Source organism: Vanacampus margaritifer, chromosome 3 (assembly GCF_051991255.1).
Source record: "Vanacampus margaritifer isolate UIUO_Vmar chromosome 3, RoL_Vmar_1.0, whole genome shotgun sequence".
NCBI classification, from domain to species: domain Eukaryota; kingdom Metazoa; phylum Chordata; class Actinopteri; order Syngnathiformes; family Syngnathidae; genus Vanacampus; species Vanacampus margaritifer.
Genome location: NC_135434.1, coordinates 16,239,048 through 16,254,711, shown reverse-complemented (window position 1 = coordinate 16,254,711; position 15,664 = coordinate 16,239,048). Strand labels below are relative to the sequence as shown.

At 38.8% G+C, this 15,664-nt stretch overlaps 1 protein-coding gene across 1 annotated transcript; it reads right to left on the bottom strand.

Annotated features, from left to right (window-relative positions):
• Positions 1-1,707: 1,707 nt before the first annotated feature.
• adra1aa (adrenoceptor alpha 1Aa) lies at positions 1,708-12,795 on the bottom strand. The gene is made up of 3 exons (XM_077561714.1): positions 12,651-12,795; positions 7,781-9,274; positions 1,708-2,655 (listed from the first exon to the last, which is right to left on the bottom strand). The coding sequence occupies exons 2-3, from the start codon at positions 8,655-8,657 to the stop codon at positions 2,084-2,086; spliced, it is 1,449 nt and encodes a 482-aa protein (XP_077417840.1). The 5' UTR covers positions 8,658-9,274; positions 12,651-12,795; the 3' UTR covers positions 1,708-2,083.
• Between the last annotated feature and the right edge of the window lie 2,869 nt (positions 12,796-15,664).

Here is a 15,664-nt window from a genome sequence, read left to right as displayed (position 1 = left end):
CGGTGGCAGCTCCCCTGTGTGAGAAAGCTGTCGGCTGCACTTGTACCAGCAAACTTAATGTGTGGAAGGTGAGAGCGGCGTGATGATGCTAACGGCGTCACGTTCACCGAGAAGGCACCCCGGAGGAAATAAATCCACCATACTGGCAGAGATTCTCTTGCCCTTTAGACACACTTTGCCGTTATGAACCATGGCAGTAGTAAACATCACCATACATGGATGATCTAACAAAAGGCAACAAGTTGCATATGTTGATGACAAATGAAGAGTATGGATGAGAAGAGCATGAGATAGGAATGTTTGCGACTGTACATGATTTATCTTGACATCCAAATCTGGTGGGGTTTTTTAAGAGGCTTGGGGGCTGGTCAGGATTGAAGTCAGCAACCACAAGGTCAGTAAAATTCCACAGGAGTATATTAAGACTTCCATCTGGCACATGCACCGAAGGAGGTGCATCAATTTGTGGGAATATGCGGATAGATCAGGGGTCTGCAACCCATGGCTCTGGAGCCAAATGTGGCTCCCTGTAGATCTCTTTAAAAAAAAGAAAAATGAAAAGTAAAAAAGAGTAGATATATATATATATATATATATACTGTGTATATATATATATATATATATATATATATTACATATTTAGATTTTTTAGATAACATATATTTTTTAAATACATTAATGATTTATATTTAAAAAAAATAATATTAAAAAAATTGTCAGAGTTCAGGTTTTTGAGTTGTCAGAAGAACAGAAATGAAAGGTAGATTTAAAAAATTAAAAATAAAAGTGTCCAAAAAGTGACTATAAAATGTCGAAAAAGGAAAAGCAGAAAATAACCATAAAATGTCCATGAAATTGCCAAAAATGGCAGAAGTGAAAATGTAAAGTGTAGCTATAAAATGTCAAAAAACAAAAAGAAGAAATTCTGGAAAAATACCGTAAAATGTCAGTTTTTTTTTAAATATTACTATTTAATATGTTTAAAAAGTAGGCTAACTAGAAAATGTCCCCAAAACAGAAGATGAAATCCTGAAAATTACCATCAAATTCAATAAAAGTCCACAAAATTGCCCCAAAAAATAAAGTCAGAAAATTTATTTAAGGAAAGACTGGAAAGAAAATGTACAAAAAGTAACAATAAAATGTCCATAAAATTGTCCAAAATGTAAGAAAATTGATAGCAAAAAAAGAGAGAAGAAAATGTAAAAAAGAAAAAGAAAAAAAAGCCATAAAATGTCTAAAAAAGGAAGGAAAGAGGTTTTTTAAAAAATACCATAGAATGTCCATAAAATTGCCAAAATTGAGGGAAAGGCAGAAAAGTCTCTAAATGTATGAAAAATTAACAAAAATCCAAAAATGGAAGACAAACGATAGAAGAAAATGAATCTCAAAGTATTGGATACTGCATATTTTTCTGTTATGGTGCAGCTCTAATCAGCTCTTGGGCCCTCAGTACATTAGACTAACACAAACATACTGTTTTGCTCATCACAATATTCAAATGTTTTGCGGCTTCAGACAGAACTGAGTTTGCCCACCCCTGGGTCACTAACACACGGTTTCCTTCATCACAATCTTGAAAAAGATTTTTGGTTATTTATTTGCCCTAAAATGTTATTGTTTTTTCACAGTAAAGGTTGCTGACCCCTGAGATAAACGAATGAACCTCATTTTTATGTGGATAATATTTACATTTTTCATTCTTGAACCAAAGTCCACAAATGTCACCATCAAAGCCTTACAGGGCAAAAACAAATTTATTGTCATGTGACATGGAAGTTCACAAGGCTTCTTTAGGAAAACGATGAGATAACTAGCACCACTGACCTGCATTATGTATCATGCAACAAAACCATACATTTTAACGTTCTTCAGTAATTTACTGTATAATATGTAAACATGTTACTTTTACACAGGACTGAGTCAAAGATTGATTTGGTTAAAATCTTTGCCTCGTCATCCGAGACCATCTTCATCTGACTGTGAGGTTTTAAAGATCGAGATCCAAAATAGTGGAAGTTTAAAAAGGCTCTAACTGCTGGCTCAAATCAATAAATATGCTCTCATGTACAAATTACAGCGGTTATACAGGCTCCCCTTTATCCGACAAGGACAACTGATGGATTTTAATGGTGGGGAGTTTTCCGACCGGAGGGGGCTGGGTGCAGTTCAGTTCCTGTGAGGGACTCCCACCGCTGGGGACGCAGCAGCAAGTCCGCTGGAAGCTTTTACTGCAAAGTTTGGCCACTTTTCTTCTTTTCTCTGCTGGTCCGGTTCCCCCAGTCGGACAGTCAGAAAAAACGTTCCACTCCCGGCTGTCCCGAGAGGACGGCGTCCTGGACAGATCAACGGGAGATGAGGGGCTGAGGTGACAGGATGCCCCCCTGCCAGCAAGGTTCAAAGTCAGAGGCTGGTTGTGAACGTGCATTTGACTCTGGACCACAGCCAGGTGATGGTGATGATGATGATGTGGATGATGATGCTGTCTTGGACGGGCTCTCAGACAGTGACCTCCTAGTAAACTCTGGAAGGCCTTTTTAAACTCCTGGTTGGAGCATGGGTAGATGATGGGGTTGATGCAGCTGTTGAAGTAGCCCAGCCAGAAGGTGATCTTGAAGACCGTGTCGGGTGGTCTGTAAGCAGGGAATATGGAGCCTGTAGGGAGGCATGAAATGTCACAGTATCACCAACCAGACAAATTTAGGGTCACACTTCACTTTTCAAAATGGCCTTGCAGCACCTGCGCCATAACTTAGACCTGGTTTCACCTGGTCGAAAGTCTAGTTTATATTTTAGATCACATGATATGTATACTTAGTTGGTAGTGCCCCAAAGCAGAGGCAGCATCCCTAAATTCAAGTCCACTTTCTCTATGTCTCATTAGATGTTGTTTCAAAATAAATTTTAATACAATGTCAATGAATGTTACCACCTAGGACATTACCGTAATTGTAGTTATTTTCCGTTCTTTTAAAAAATATATATATTTTTTGAACCTTTTCTTTTTCTTTTTTTTTTGTCAAAAATTAGCCAATTTAGAAATAATTTATTGATTTTTTTAAAATTGCATTTCATAGGTAATTCCCTTAAATAACAGACACATATTTGTGAAATTAAGATTCATTTGTGAACATTGAATCCATCTTTCTTTTACAGAAACGTGCTATTCATGTTGTTTGCAGTTGTGGATACAGAGACCACACTAATCCATTATTTATACAACTAAAAACTTTAAAATATAATGAATTGATGGAGTTTAACCGCCTTAAAATATTGTATAAAGCCCATCATGAAATTTTACCAGTTAATATACAAACAAAATGTATAAATTTGGGAAAGTGAGTACAAATTAAGAGGAACAGACATTTTTTCCAAACCTAAATATAGAACAGAACAAAAAGAAAGATGTATTTCAACTCAAGGTGGTACAATCTGGATTGTAAAACAAAATCTTCTCAGTCTATTTGTATTTTTTAAAAATGTATAAAAGCAAAATTACTGCAAAAATATATATAGCACAAGGACACGCAGTTGAATTATTTTGGAGTATTGTTGCAATGAAAGCATCTTGACCGCTCGCTATCATTTTTTTTTAAGTTTTGTTTTTAGTTGATCAGGGGCAGACAAAACAAGTATTACTTCTTTCTGTCCCCTTTCATTTATTTTACTGTACTTTGAATTTGAATATTGCTTTATATTGTCTTTATGATTGATTGATTGATTGATTAAAAAAACTTATTTAAACAAATAAATACATGCATTTTATTGCATTTTTTTGGTAAAAGAACAGAAATAATGTGTTTTCACAGTTACAGTGATTTCAAGTATTTTACATTAAGCATATAAGATCACAGTCTATTTTTTAAAATGAAATGTTGTTTTAAAAATATAGAACAAATCTGCAAATTAACTGTTATTTCGGGATTCTCGTTCTTATTATTTTATTATTATTATTTATTAATTATTATCTTTTTATTTTTTTTACAGTGTACCATAGCTGATTGTTTTTTTTTAATGGTTTTATGCATTCTCCACTAGGGAATTTTGGCCATAAAAAGAAAGCTGAGAGTGCAAGGCTAGCGTGTGTTATGGGATTTTTGTCTGTTTGTCTGTCAACTTTGTATCCAGGAGGACATTAGGGAGAATCAGCCGTATGAGAGGCTTTATTGGACGAGCCGCTGCAGATGTCAAACACTGGCATTGAAAAATGAGATTGCTATCCAGAGATAGATGGAAAGACGGGGTGAAGAGTGCTTGGGAGCAAATCATTTTGTGCCTCACACTACAGTTCCATCATTTTATCCCCAGCTGGGCTAAAAAAATAAAATAATAAAATAAAAAAAATAAAAAAAGGAGCTCTGTTATTGCCTGTACCCTTGGTTGTTTCATTTTGGGCTTGAGAAGCATCAATGCCTTGTCAAAATGCGGGCAACCAGTTGTCAAGACTTTAGTGCCACTCATGCAACGTAATGTCTCAGATAATGTCCTCGTAAAACTAAAAACGACAAGGAGATGACTTGTCATGGGTACATCTTAATTCTTGTTTTTTTTCCCACCCTTGATGATCCTTAGCTCCTCCCTTTTGGAGATGCTATCGAGGAATTGTGATCACTCGAGGAGTGAAGGGAAAAAAAATTGCTCTCCCAGACGATGGATGGAGGTTTATTGCACTTGTGGGTGATGGTATTGTGATGTGGGGGCGTGTAAAGCTCCTGAGCAATAAAGTTTCTCATTCCTCTTCTAGTTCAAACCATCCCTTCAGAAATATCTGCTGGGAGAGGATTCCTACAGCCATATGTGCATTTATTTCATTTTTAAACTTATACCTGGATGATTATAGCAGTTCTTCCGCAACCTTTATTTGCCAGTGCACATATTTTACATTTGAAAAGTATCACAGCACATCACCAAAAATTTCACAAAAGGTATAAGGGTCATTTTCATATAATCTGATAGACCATTTGTAAAAAATAAAAATTAATAAATAAATAAAATAAAATTTATATATATATATATATATATATATATATATATATATATTTTTTTTTTTTTTAAACAAACCTTCTTGTACCTTCTGAAATAGTGGAAACGCATATAATTGTTCTGCCTGCCAATGTATGTCGCTCACAAAATTCTTGGAATAAATGAGTTTGAAAAATTCCTGTAGCACACCTGATGTCTCAGTCATATACCAGTAGTTATTGGAAATCACTGGAAGATCATACAATATTAGTTCCCACACAAAATGAAAGAATAAGAAATTATTGTTGTAAAAATAGAAGTAGGTCATCTTATCTGGAAACTACACTGCGGTTGTGAACTTCTTTGTTGTTTGTTTTGTGGTGAATGACTTGGCAATGACGCCAACCACTGTACCATGGGATCATCAGGTGTGCTGTAGGAAATTATCCAATTTGACTTAATTGGTCAGAATTCAATCCCTGAGTAAATCAGCAGTGTGTCCAACTACAACAGGCCCAGATTTCACCCTAAGTAAATTGAGATAGAATAATCAACATTTCCGATTATACTGTCCCTTTTTGGGTGATATTTTTGTAATGTATGGGCCTTGGCTCAATATAGGTTTGGAAACTCTCAGCATAACCAGTTGCTTCTCTAATTACGGTCCGACAACAACACAGGTTGAAGGTCACTTTTAATTGGCTATTGTTTTGTTTCTTATCGCAATTAGCAAGTGTGTGGCTCAGAAGAACTCAGTGTTGACCAATTAACATATACATTGTTTTTTAATTGTAAATATTGAACAGGTTTGACATTTACAATGGTTGTTACGACTGTCTTTTGGATAACAGTCAGAATAATCTTTTAGAGAAGCGAAATGATTCAGTTCCCCACTGTAGGAATGGCTTGTTTCCTTTTTGGGGGTGACAGGTTCTTTCCCTCCTGTCATTAGATTGGTCACACCTGTGTCTCATCATCAGACCTGACCCTCAAGTGTCAGCCAATCAGTGACGTATCTCCCACCTGTGATTAGTCTGAGTGGATTCAGCTGCGTCCTAGTTCCCGCACACTTCTACCAGTTCCCTTTTGTTGACTTGTCATGATAATTATCTCGGTTTGCCTGACATCTGTTTACGGGCTGTATTCTTTGAGTTTAGAATGGACTAGAATTAGTACACAAGGTGATGTGACATCACTGTTACATTGTTTGAGTGTTACTGATTCACACTCCTATAACCCTCCAATAGCCATAATGTGAAACGGACAAATTAAAAACAGCATCACATCTGGTGGTCTATACTGTAAGTGTTTTTAAAAGTAATAGCAGCTCCCTGCATCTTCTTCTTGTCCCTGAGAGAGATTACCAAGGCAACCCATAAATCAACAGGATATCTACAGTAGTTATTTTGTCGAACATTAGGCATGCCCACCCTATAAGGTCAATTGCAAGCACTGCAACATATATATATTTTTTTAATTTGGACTTACACCATCTAAGAGGCATTCATTTAATTATGTTAATATAGTTGTAGAACTGCACTACATCATATTGAAAGATGTTATTAATATTTACTCCTTTTTGTGTAAGTAAATGAGGTAGCAAAAAAAAAAAAAACTGTCAGTATGATGCAGTGCAGTTGCCCGCCACTGCAAACGACAGCTACAATAATAAATGCATTGTTAAATAATGCATCTCCAACAATACAGGACGCAATTGTAAGGAACTGAAAAAAGAAATGTGGTTGTTATAAGCTTAAAGATTTTAAACTATTTTGTGTGGGAAGTTCTATCAAATAAGTCCAAAATCTGTCATAACTGTCTTAACTGCAAAGGGAAAGCACGTTTCCTAAAATTACCTCCAAACGTTTGATGAATACTAATTGTTTACATCAATAATCATGCTCCTTCGCTAATTAACCAAGTTTTTTCCCACATCATCTGTAGGCCTATGCCATGCATGGCTGGTAATTTGTGTGATTTTTCCTGAGGCTTGTCTCCATCAGGTAAGTAGACATCATAAAGTCTGACTGTTTGATAGCTCTGCCTGTCTGTTTCTAAGACTGTGATTAAATGGTCCACAAGGGTCAGAGGCCGCAGGATTGACACTTTAATCGTGGAGCTGCGTGTCTGTGAGTGTCACTCATTTTCGGAGTTATTGTTTACAGAAAAGGGTACACTTGAAGCTGACAGCTATTTCAAACGTCTATCGAGTCAATTTATGATGCATCTACCAGGACTGGTCAAAGCGTTGTAGGTTGAAAGGATATTCGGGTTGAATTCTGCGTGTAAATTTGATTGTCCGACAGAGGAGACATTTTTGATTGCAAACATTCAACTTTTTCGTCTGCTAGTGCTAAGATTGTTGCCATCCATCCAGTTTCTGGTTATATGAAATAAATGAATATAGAATTTTTCTTTCTAAAAGTAGTGGACTGACTTTTGGTCCTCTGCTACCCCCCCCCCCCGCCCCCCCTCACACACACACTTTTTTTTAGTTATTTTTTATTAGTTTTTTTATTTTGTATTTTGTATGTTGTATGTTGTATTTTGTATTTTTTATTTTGTATTTTGTATCTTTAAATTTTTAAATTTTTAAATTTTTAAATTTTTAAAATTTTTAAATTTTTAAAATTTATAAATTTTTTAAATTTTTAATTTTTTTAATTTTTATTTATTATTTATTTATTTTATTTATGAAGTTGCATTGACTAACAAATCATAAGTAGGACATTGATTGTTATTTGCATATTTAAATTCACTTTGCATTCAGTTATGAATGTGTATATGCGGTATATAGGAAACACTCAAGCATACTCACTGATGGGGAGGACCAGGAAGAAAGGCAGCCAGCAGAGTACAAAGCAGCCCACGACAATTCCCAATGTCTTGGCCGCCTTCTTCTCCCGAGAGAACTTTAGCAATCGCAGGGCAAAATGCGTGCGACTGCGGAGTGCCTCGTCGTCACTTGCAGTTGTGTTGCCTCGATGGATCCTGAGTATAACAAATTCTGAATCCGACTTCTCGGTTTTATGACCCTCCCTCAGGCCCTGGCTCTCTCTGTGCGCCACCACGTACACCCTGCAGTACATGACCAAGATGATGGCCAGGGGCAGGTAGAAGGAGCCCACAGCGGAGAAGATAGCGTAGGCCGGCTCTTCTGTGATCTTGCAGATGGATTCGTCATCCGGCGCCGGCTCTTTCCAGCCAAACAGAGGGCCGACGGATATGATGACTGACAGCACCCACAGCAGCATGACAGCCAGCAAGGCCCTGCGCTTTGTCATTATAGCTGGATGACGCAGCGGGTAACTGACCCCGATGTAGCGATCCACAGATATCACACACAGGCTCATTATTGAAGCTGTGCAGCAGAGTACATCCACAGCTGCCCAAACATTACAAAAGACTCGTCCAAACACCCACCGGTCCAGGATCTCAAATATGGCAGAGAAGGGTAGCACCGTAGAGCTCAGTAGCAGGTCTGCCACTGCGAGATTAACGATGAAATAATGGGTCACTGTACGTAGGTGTCGATGGCAAACTACCGAGAGGATAACTAGGATATTCCCAACGACTCCAAACACGATGAAGACGCCTAGGACCAAGCCCAGCGCAACAGCCTTGACCACGCTGAGTTCTGGAGTCAACACCTGGCTGCAGTTGGAACAGTTTTGAGTCAGAGGAGCTGGTGTCATTTTGTGCAGCACAGGCACCACCCATCTATCTGCGCCAGTACCACAACGATGCCAGACTTGAGTTTGTATGCAGCCTTTTTTGCTGGTTTTAGCTTTCACCGCAGGTGGAGGGGAACATTAGCACATGTCATAAATGTAAGTAGTCAGCCTTGACAAAACACAGTTTGAAAGATGGTGCTGCTGAATGAACCATTATGGCCGCTACATGCTAGGATGCTACTCGGCATGAGCTCTGAAAACGGGAATTCTGCGACAAATGGTGTCAGAAGTGGGTTGGCCCAGTTGGAGGGACCCTTGGGATAGGTGACGGGGGCATTAGGCTACCTGTAACTGACATAGCGACTTCTTGCAACGCTGTTTTTATTGTGAGCTAGCTAGCTAGCTTGCCAGAGAGTTGTACAGTTTCAGTCCAATAAAACTGGGTTCAAATCCAGTTCAAAGTTTGTGATTGGTGCCAGAAGAAAAATGATCCGCTGTAACTCTGGTCTCAAATCCGGGTTGAGAGTATTACTCTCCAAAGACAAAATACAAGTCCATGACACAATTGTAGGTGGGTGCCGTCACGTTCCAGATTCCTGCTCTTGATTGCTGGAGTAATTTCAGCGCACATCCAGAACCTTTGAAAGAAAATAGGAAATTAAAACTGACATTCATCAGAAAACAAAAGCAGCTGTCCTTGTTTTGTCTGTTTGTTTGTTTGTTTTTCTTTCCTCGCTGTCTTTCTGTGTGTCAGATCATTCATGGCTATGTGGGAAAGATGATGTTTAAAGCTCAGCCTGGCAGATCAATGTGACAACAGCTTCATTATGTTCATATCGACAAAACACAATCCAAGGTTGCAGATTACAAAAACTGATGACAGTGTGTAGGGTTTAGTGCCATTTAGTGGTCAACTGATAGAATGCAATGATTATAAACTATGGTGGCTCAGAGAGACCACACTTCTTAAGCCTACCACCAATTACTACCAATTATTATTTGGGGTGAGCGACCAAGCAGCCCGACGAGCGAGAGTGGCTAGCAAGAACTCGCTGGAGCGGCTATAAAGAGCAGCTAGCAAGAACTATAGCTGGAGCGCCTAACAAAAGCAGCTATCGGGAGAAGCTAGTAAAAGCTAGTGAGAGCAAAGCAGACTCAGTGACGTCCACCTGCAGGCGCCAGCTGTGGAACACAAGCGGCAGTCAACACATTGTGTCACAAAACGAGCTGCAAGCACCACCAAATGCTAGCTGTGTTTGTGAAGTTCTTCTCTTTGGGGTATCCGTAGCAGAAAGATGGCGACGTAACAAGTCTCCTATAAGGCACAGCAAACCTACAGTATGTAATATAATTAGTGATTACTGGAACTACGATTACACAGGGTGTCCTCAAGTTGCGTTGTACGCGACCTACGTCATTTCGCCCGTGCCTCGTCCATAGCACTTTCTTTTTCATTAACTTCCCACAGTTATCACACTATTTTAAAGTTATTTAAAGTTGTGTTGTTGTTACCTCCAGCAACGGACGTCCATCGAGCAGGTCGGCTCGCCATCTGGCGCGTCACATTTCCGTGTTTAAGTTTGAATTAGCTCCGCTCTGCCGTCCGCCAGCAATGAATGTCCGTGCGGAAACACAAAATATTGGATCCGGCACAAATGTTTTAAAAAATTACTGTACTAAGCATTTTGATGTAAATATCGACTTTAACGGTGAAATCCGATTTAAGTCGAAATTCGAGGACTCTGTATATAAAACATGTATACTGATGTGATAGAACATATTTTTGGGTTTATATTAAAAATTTATATTGGGTTTTTAAAATGAATAATTTATTAGTTTACCACTAGATGGCACTAAATCCTACACGCTGTCACTTTAAAATGATAACCAGTTTCTTTTCTTCCCTCCTAAAACTCACCACAACAGAACAAATCTGGAAAAAGGATGACATTGTTTCTCAAGAGACTTGGCTCAGGCCCACATGAACCAACGCTGTGGCTTTTGTGCAGTCAAATCAATTGAAATTGTTAAACTCAGACGATGTGTAGTTGGTGAGAGGTGAAAGCATCATGTAGTTGCCTCGTGTCTCTCTCTCTCTCTCTCTTCTCCTCGCCGCACTATTAAGCCGCTGACATTTTGCCGCAAATCTCTGCTCAATACTGCACAGAAGGCTCTTTGGAGTGTTTGATGGACTCCACGTCGCTGATAAGTTCTGCTGTGTGCTCGCCTCATTGAAGGTGTGGCATAGCTTGCATCCAGAGGTCATTGGGAAGCAGCGGGGCTTTCACCCACGCTGCTCAAAAGATACATGTGTCTGCTGAACGAGTGTATTGCCTTCGAGGAGATTACAAAAGTAGTATGTAAATGTTTGTCCTTCAAAAAATAGCGCCATCGTTTTGGACTGTATGCATATTAAATAAACTACACTGGCACTAGCTGGAATAAAATAGTTTGGTCCGTATTTATGCACCACATGGCATTTACTGAACTGAAGGATATCATTTTTGACATAACGGTCCATGCATGGCAACCATGATTGCTTTGCTTGTGTTGGAGTGCTCCGATTTATTAAAGCGAGCCCATTTCTAGAGTGTTAAGATTTAAGATGAGCCTCTTTCATCCAGTTTGATCTTTCTGGGAGGAGTGGATGGAAGTTCATAATATTGAGCCACGATGAAAAACCTGTTGATTTCACCAGCACTAGTGTGTGCTTGAAGATAAGACAAGTGATATACTCTTGATTTTATTTTATTTTTTTAGCTAACCATACTCCACAGGTAGCCCCAGCATATGCGATGTCAAATTAAAAAAGCCTCCCCTTTTATAAGATCACAATATGGCGGAAAGAGAATTAGTCAACTTGGCAGACACATTAGCACATAGCTGCTAATGAGCAAGGACCAGGATTCACAATAATGTAAAGGACATTTTGAGACATATGGTCACTCCATGGCTGCAGTTATTTATAAGTGGAAGTGTAAACATCCACTCTGACTCAGTTGTCGTCTCCTCCTCCTCACGCAGGGTAAGCAGCGGCCACTGTGAGTTGCCTAACAGACACTTGCTTTAGAGTCCTTAAGAATGACAGAGCAAGGGACTCAGGGCCGTCATTAGACTTTGCCGGGCACTGAGCCATAAATAACATTTTTGGAATTAAAAATCATTTCAAATTAAAATCACTGCATGTCTCTTCATTAATGAAAATGTGAGGATGCTTTTAAGAGAGCAAAACAACAGAATATGTGTGCCATAGTTTAACTAGATTATATACACATTGGGAAAAACTAAAAGGTATAGCCCTGCACATTTGAATAACATGAATAATTCTGTATTTACAAAGAAAATAATGCTCAGTTTGGACACATCACATTTTACCCTCTTATTTAGCTGACTATTGTAATCACAATATTAGCAAAGTGACACAGTAAACAAATATTAAAAAGATTATAATGTAACACCAAGGTACTTGCAGATCTACAATGCTGCAAACCACATTCACAAGGAATAAACAGTAACAATATAAACAGTGCTACCCGTAGTATTCAAAATTTGCATAATATTTTGACAAATTATTATTATTATTATCATTATTTTTACAGCTCCTCTACTGAATTGTATGAGATTGTGCAGCGATAATTGTGGCCAGAGTGTGGTCATCCAAAAGAGGATGTGGTACTATTCCTATGGTTTGATATTGCAGGTGTACCTAATGTTGTGGTCAATGCATTCCACCATCCTATGAATCTATTAAGACCCCCCCCATTGGTAGACAGGAGATATTGTGATAAATTAATGCAGATATTGAGTGTATACAGTATATTGCCGTTGTACTGGGTTGTGCTGTTTTAGATGCAGTTTATTATTTCTTAATTAATGTTCAATTTAATACAGTACTTATATAATGCCTTTTACGGCAGCCTGTGAACGCAGCAATTTAGGGATTATTCAATTATGCGAAAAGAGGCAACGCTCATCCACCCTTCTTTTTAAAAAAGATAATTAAACTAGACTCACCCATGTCTTCTTGCTGGGGTGTTAACATCTCTCGCGAAGTCTTGTGCACATCTGCGCCCACGGAGTCTCCCTGCGCGCTAAAAGCCGGGGCTCAAGTGCGCCCACCCAGTAGAAAGCTTCACGAGTGCTCAGACACCTTCACGGACTCCCCGACACGACGATGAGTACTTAATGACTCCCTCCTCTCACTCAGTCGATTTGATCAGTGCCCCCCATCACCAGCCACCCACCCGAGCCAACCATTCATATCCTTGCATTGTGTGCCCCCCGCCCTTAGCAATCCCCGTATGATTCCACACTCCTTGTACGTCATCCCAACCAATTACTCTGTCCCCCCCCAAGTGAATTCCCATTGAGAAATATTCCATCACCGTTCAGCCTCTCACCTTCACAGAACTTCAATGAAAAATGTTAACTACTTTTAAGACTTTTACAATCCTCATATTGCTCTCCATTGGCTGAACATGTGACGGTTCCTTATTGCGTGCACTTACGCTCAACGTGTCTCTTCACAAGCATTCATTCAAATGGTCATATCTACAGAATAATATATAGTTTAACCTTGTTCACATTCGCCTAGTATGCATAATTAAAACAATCCAGTCAATGGTTTCTCCAATTGCCTGCAGATGCAACAGGTAATTGCAATTCATCCGCATGGTGCCAATTCATGAAGGATATTATATTTCTTCTTGCGCACAGAGACCCCCAACCAGCACCCCCCCCCCCCCACTCTCTCTCTCTCGCTCTCTCTCTCTCTCTCTCTCTCTCTCTCTCCAGTCGAGGTATGATGAGAGGAAGCTAAAACAATCACACGCTCTGTCAATTGAATTGGGTGGGTAATTTCTTGTATCAGGAGACATTTATTTAAAGATTGAAGAAAATTGATATTTTTTGTGGTTAAAAATAGATACAAACGTTTAATTTGACTTCAACAAAAAACAAATGACGCTAAAATCACATATTTAAAGGGATGGTGTGTAAACTTTGGTGCCATCTAGTGATGAATTAATAGAATGTAGCAACCTACACAGTGAATATAGAGTAAATGTGACCGTATTAAGAGTAAAATTTACTCTATTTAGAGTGGGACCAAATAGTCTCATTTTCAGAGTAGGCTAATATTTACACTTGGAAGAGAGTAAAATAGAGAATTGGGGGGGTTAAGGAACGAACTCACGACCTTCAGCCACACTAACATCTAAGGTATGCCCATCCTACTATTTGCTTATTTTCAAGAGACCAAAACGGAGTTACGAAGATTTCAGATGACACGAGCGATATACTAACACACAAGCAAAAAAGCTGCGTGGCTCAGGGAGTAGATCGGCTGTCTCCCAAGCTTAAGCTTGTGAGTATGTTTCTTAACCCTTGAGTGACTTTATTTCTTTTTTCCCTCAATTTTTTATTTTACTCTCTTCCAAGTGTAAATATTACTCTAAAACTGTGTTTATTTGGTCCCACTCTAAGTCAAATTTATTCTACAGAATTTACTGTGTAAACTCGAAGCGCATGCATTTTGAAGCAGGTGTACTACGGTGCCTCAGAGAGACCAAACTTCGCAAGCCTACTTGCAGCTACTACGGCCGCAAAATTCTTCTCCTTGGAGTATCCATAAAAGAAAAATGACGGCGAAACATGTCAACCTCCAATAAGGCACAGCGCGACTATATAGCGATTACTAGACATACGATTATATTTTTAAAAGTACATTGATGTGATAGAAATTTTTTTTTTGCTTATTATTGAAATTGAAAGTGTTTTTTTTCTCCAATGAATGGACATTGAAAATAAATCTAAAAAATCTACACACTGTATCTTTAAAGAACAATAGGGCATTCCGGTTTAGACATTTATGCGGAATAGACCTCGTTATACGAGGCTAAATACACACCCAAACTGCCCAAACAAATGCAGCCTACTACATCAGCAGGTCAGTTGATGTGAAATAACAACTGAACTAATATTTAAGGCAAAGGAATATTTATAAATGCTGAAAATATTGAAAACTTAATTATCTCCTTAAATTACATTCTCATTTGATGTGCATCTGCCACTAACTGACTGTTTGCATCTTGTAAGTGTTTATCGTGCTATCTCAGACCTGTTGAAAAAGCAATTACCTGTATGAGCCGGCCCTGCAGTAGGGTGGGCTGACGACTTTTAAAAGATACCCAAATCAATATCTCTGCGCTGGAGGAAATGCTCCCCATCACGGAGGCAAGCATTCACACTGATGTTGGCATTTGCAGTGACATTCGCCTTAATTGCATCAATTAATCACATTTCCTATTTTAAAGATGAATGAACATGCAGTTGTGTTTTTTTTTTTAAACGTGCAGGAAAAATGTATAAGAAACTTCACTATCATGTTTTGCTGCAGTTACATTCTAGAAGCCACCACTCCTTGGGGGTGTGACATTTTTTATAGCGTGCTCTGACATTGTGAAATAAGGGTGCTGGGCTGCGTCATCTGGTTTATGAAGCTCCTGATACCATGACAGCTGTCCACCTACACTCACACGCTTCCACACTGAGCCTTCCACCCGAAAGAAAGATTGCGAAACCACCCGAGTCAAATCTTGCTATGATGGATTTGCAAGAAATATGTTACAATAGCTGCAACCAATCTAAATAATTAATGAAACAGCATCCAAGTTAATTGCACTTTTATGCATCAATGTGACAACAGTCAAAAGTATCACAAATATTTCTAAATTTCAGTACATCTTAAAAACGGAATTCTAAACATAAGAAAGTAGGGACATTGAGATTTTTCAGGTTGCTCAAGAGCTATAACGATGCAGGCTGTAATGAAGGCGGACCTCATTATCTCGGCAGACAGAACTCCGCTCCGAACAGGACTCTAATTATGGCTTAAATGCTGTTCTCCTACTGCTCGGTGTCACCCAAAGGATGTCCTCTTACTCGTCACACGCATCCAAAAGGCTGTTTGTGCCGAGCTGTGGCAGAGATGAGCTAACATGAATTTGCTCCCCTCTGACCAGGGATGA

Excerpts from the sequence above, each read along its gene's own strand:
- adra1aa (XM_077561714.1), bottom strand. The coding sequence starts at position 8,657 with ATGACACCAGCTCCTCTGACTCAAAACTGTTCCAACTGCAGCCAGGTG. Across the intron at positions 2,656-7,780 it reads CTTCCTGGTCCTCCCCATCA|GCTCCATATTCCCTGCTTAC; the intron begins GTGAGTATGCTT and ends GCCTCCCTACAG.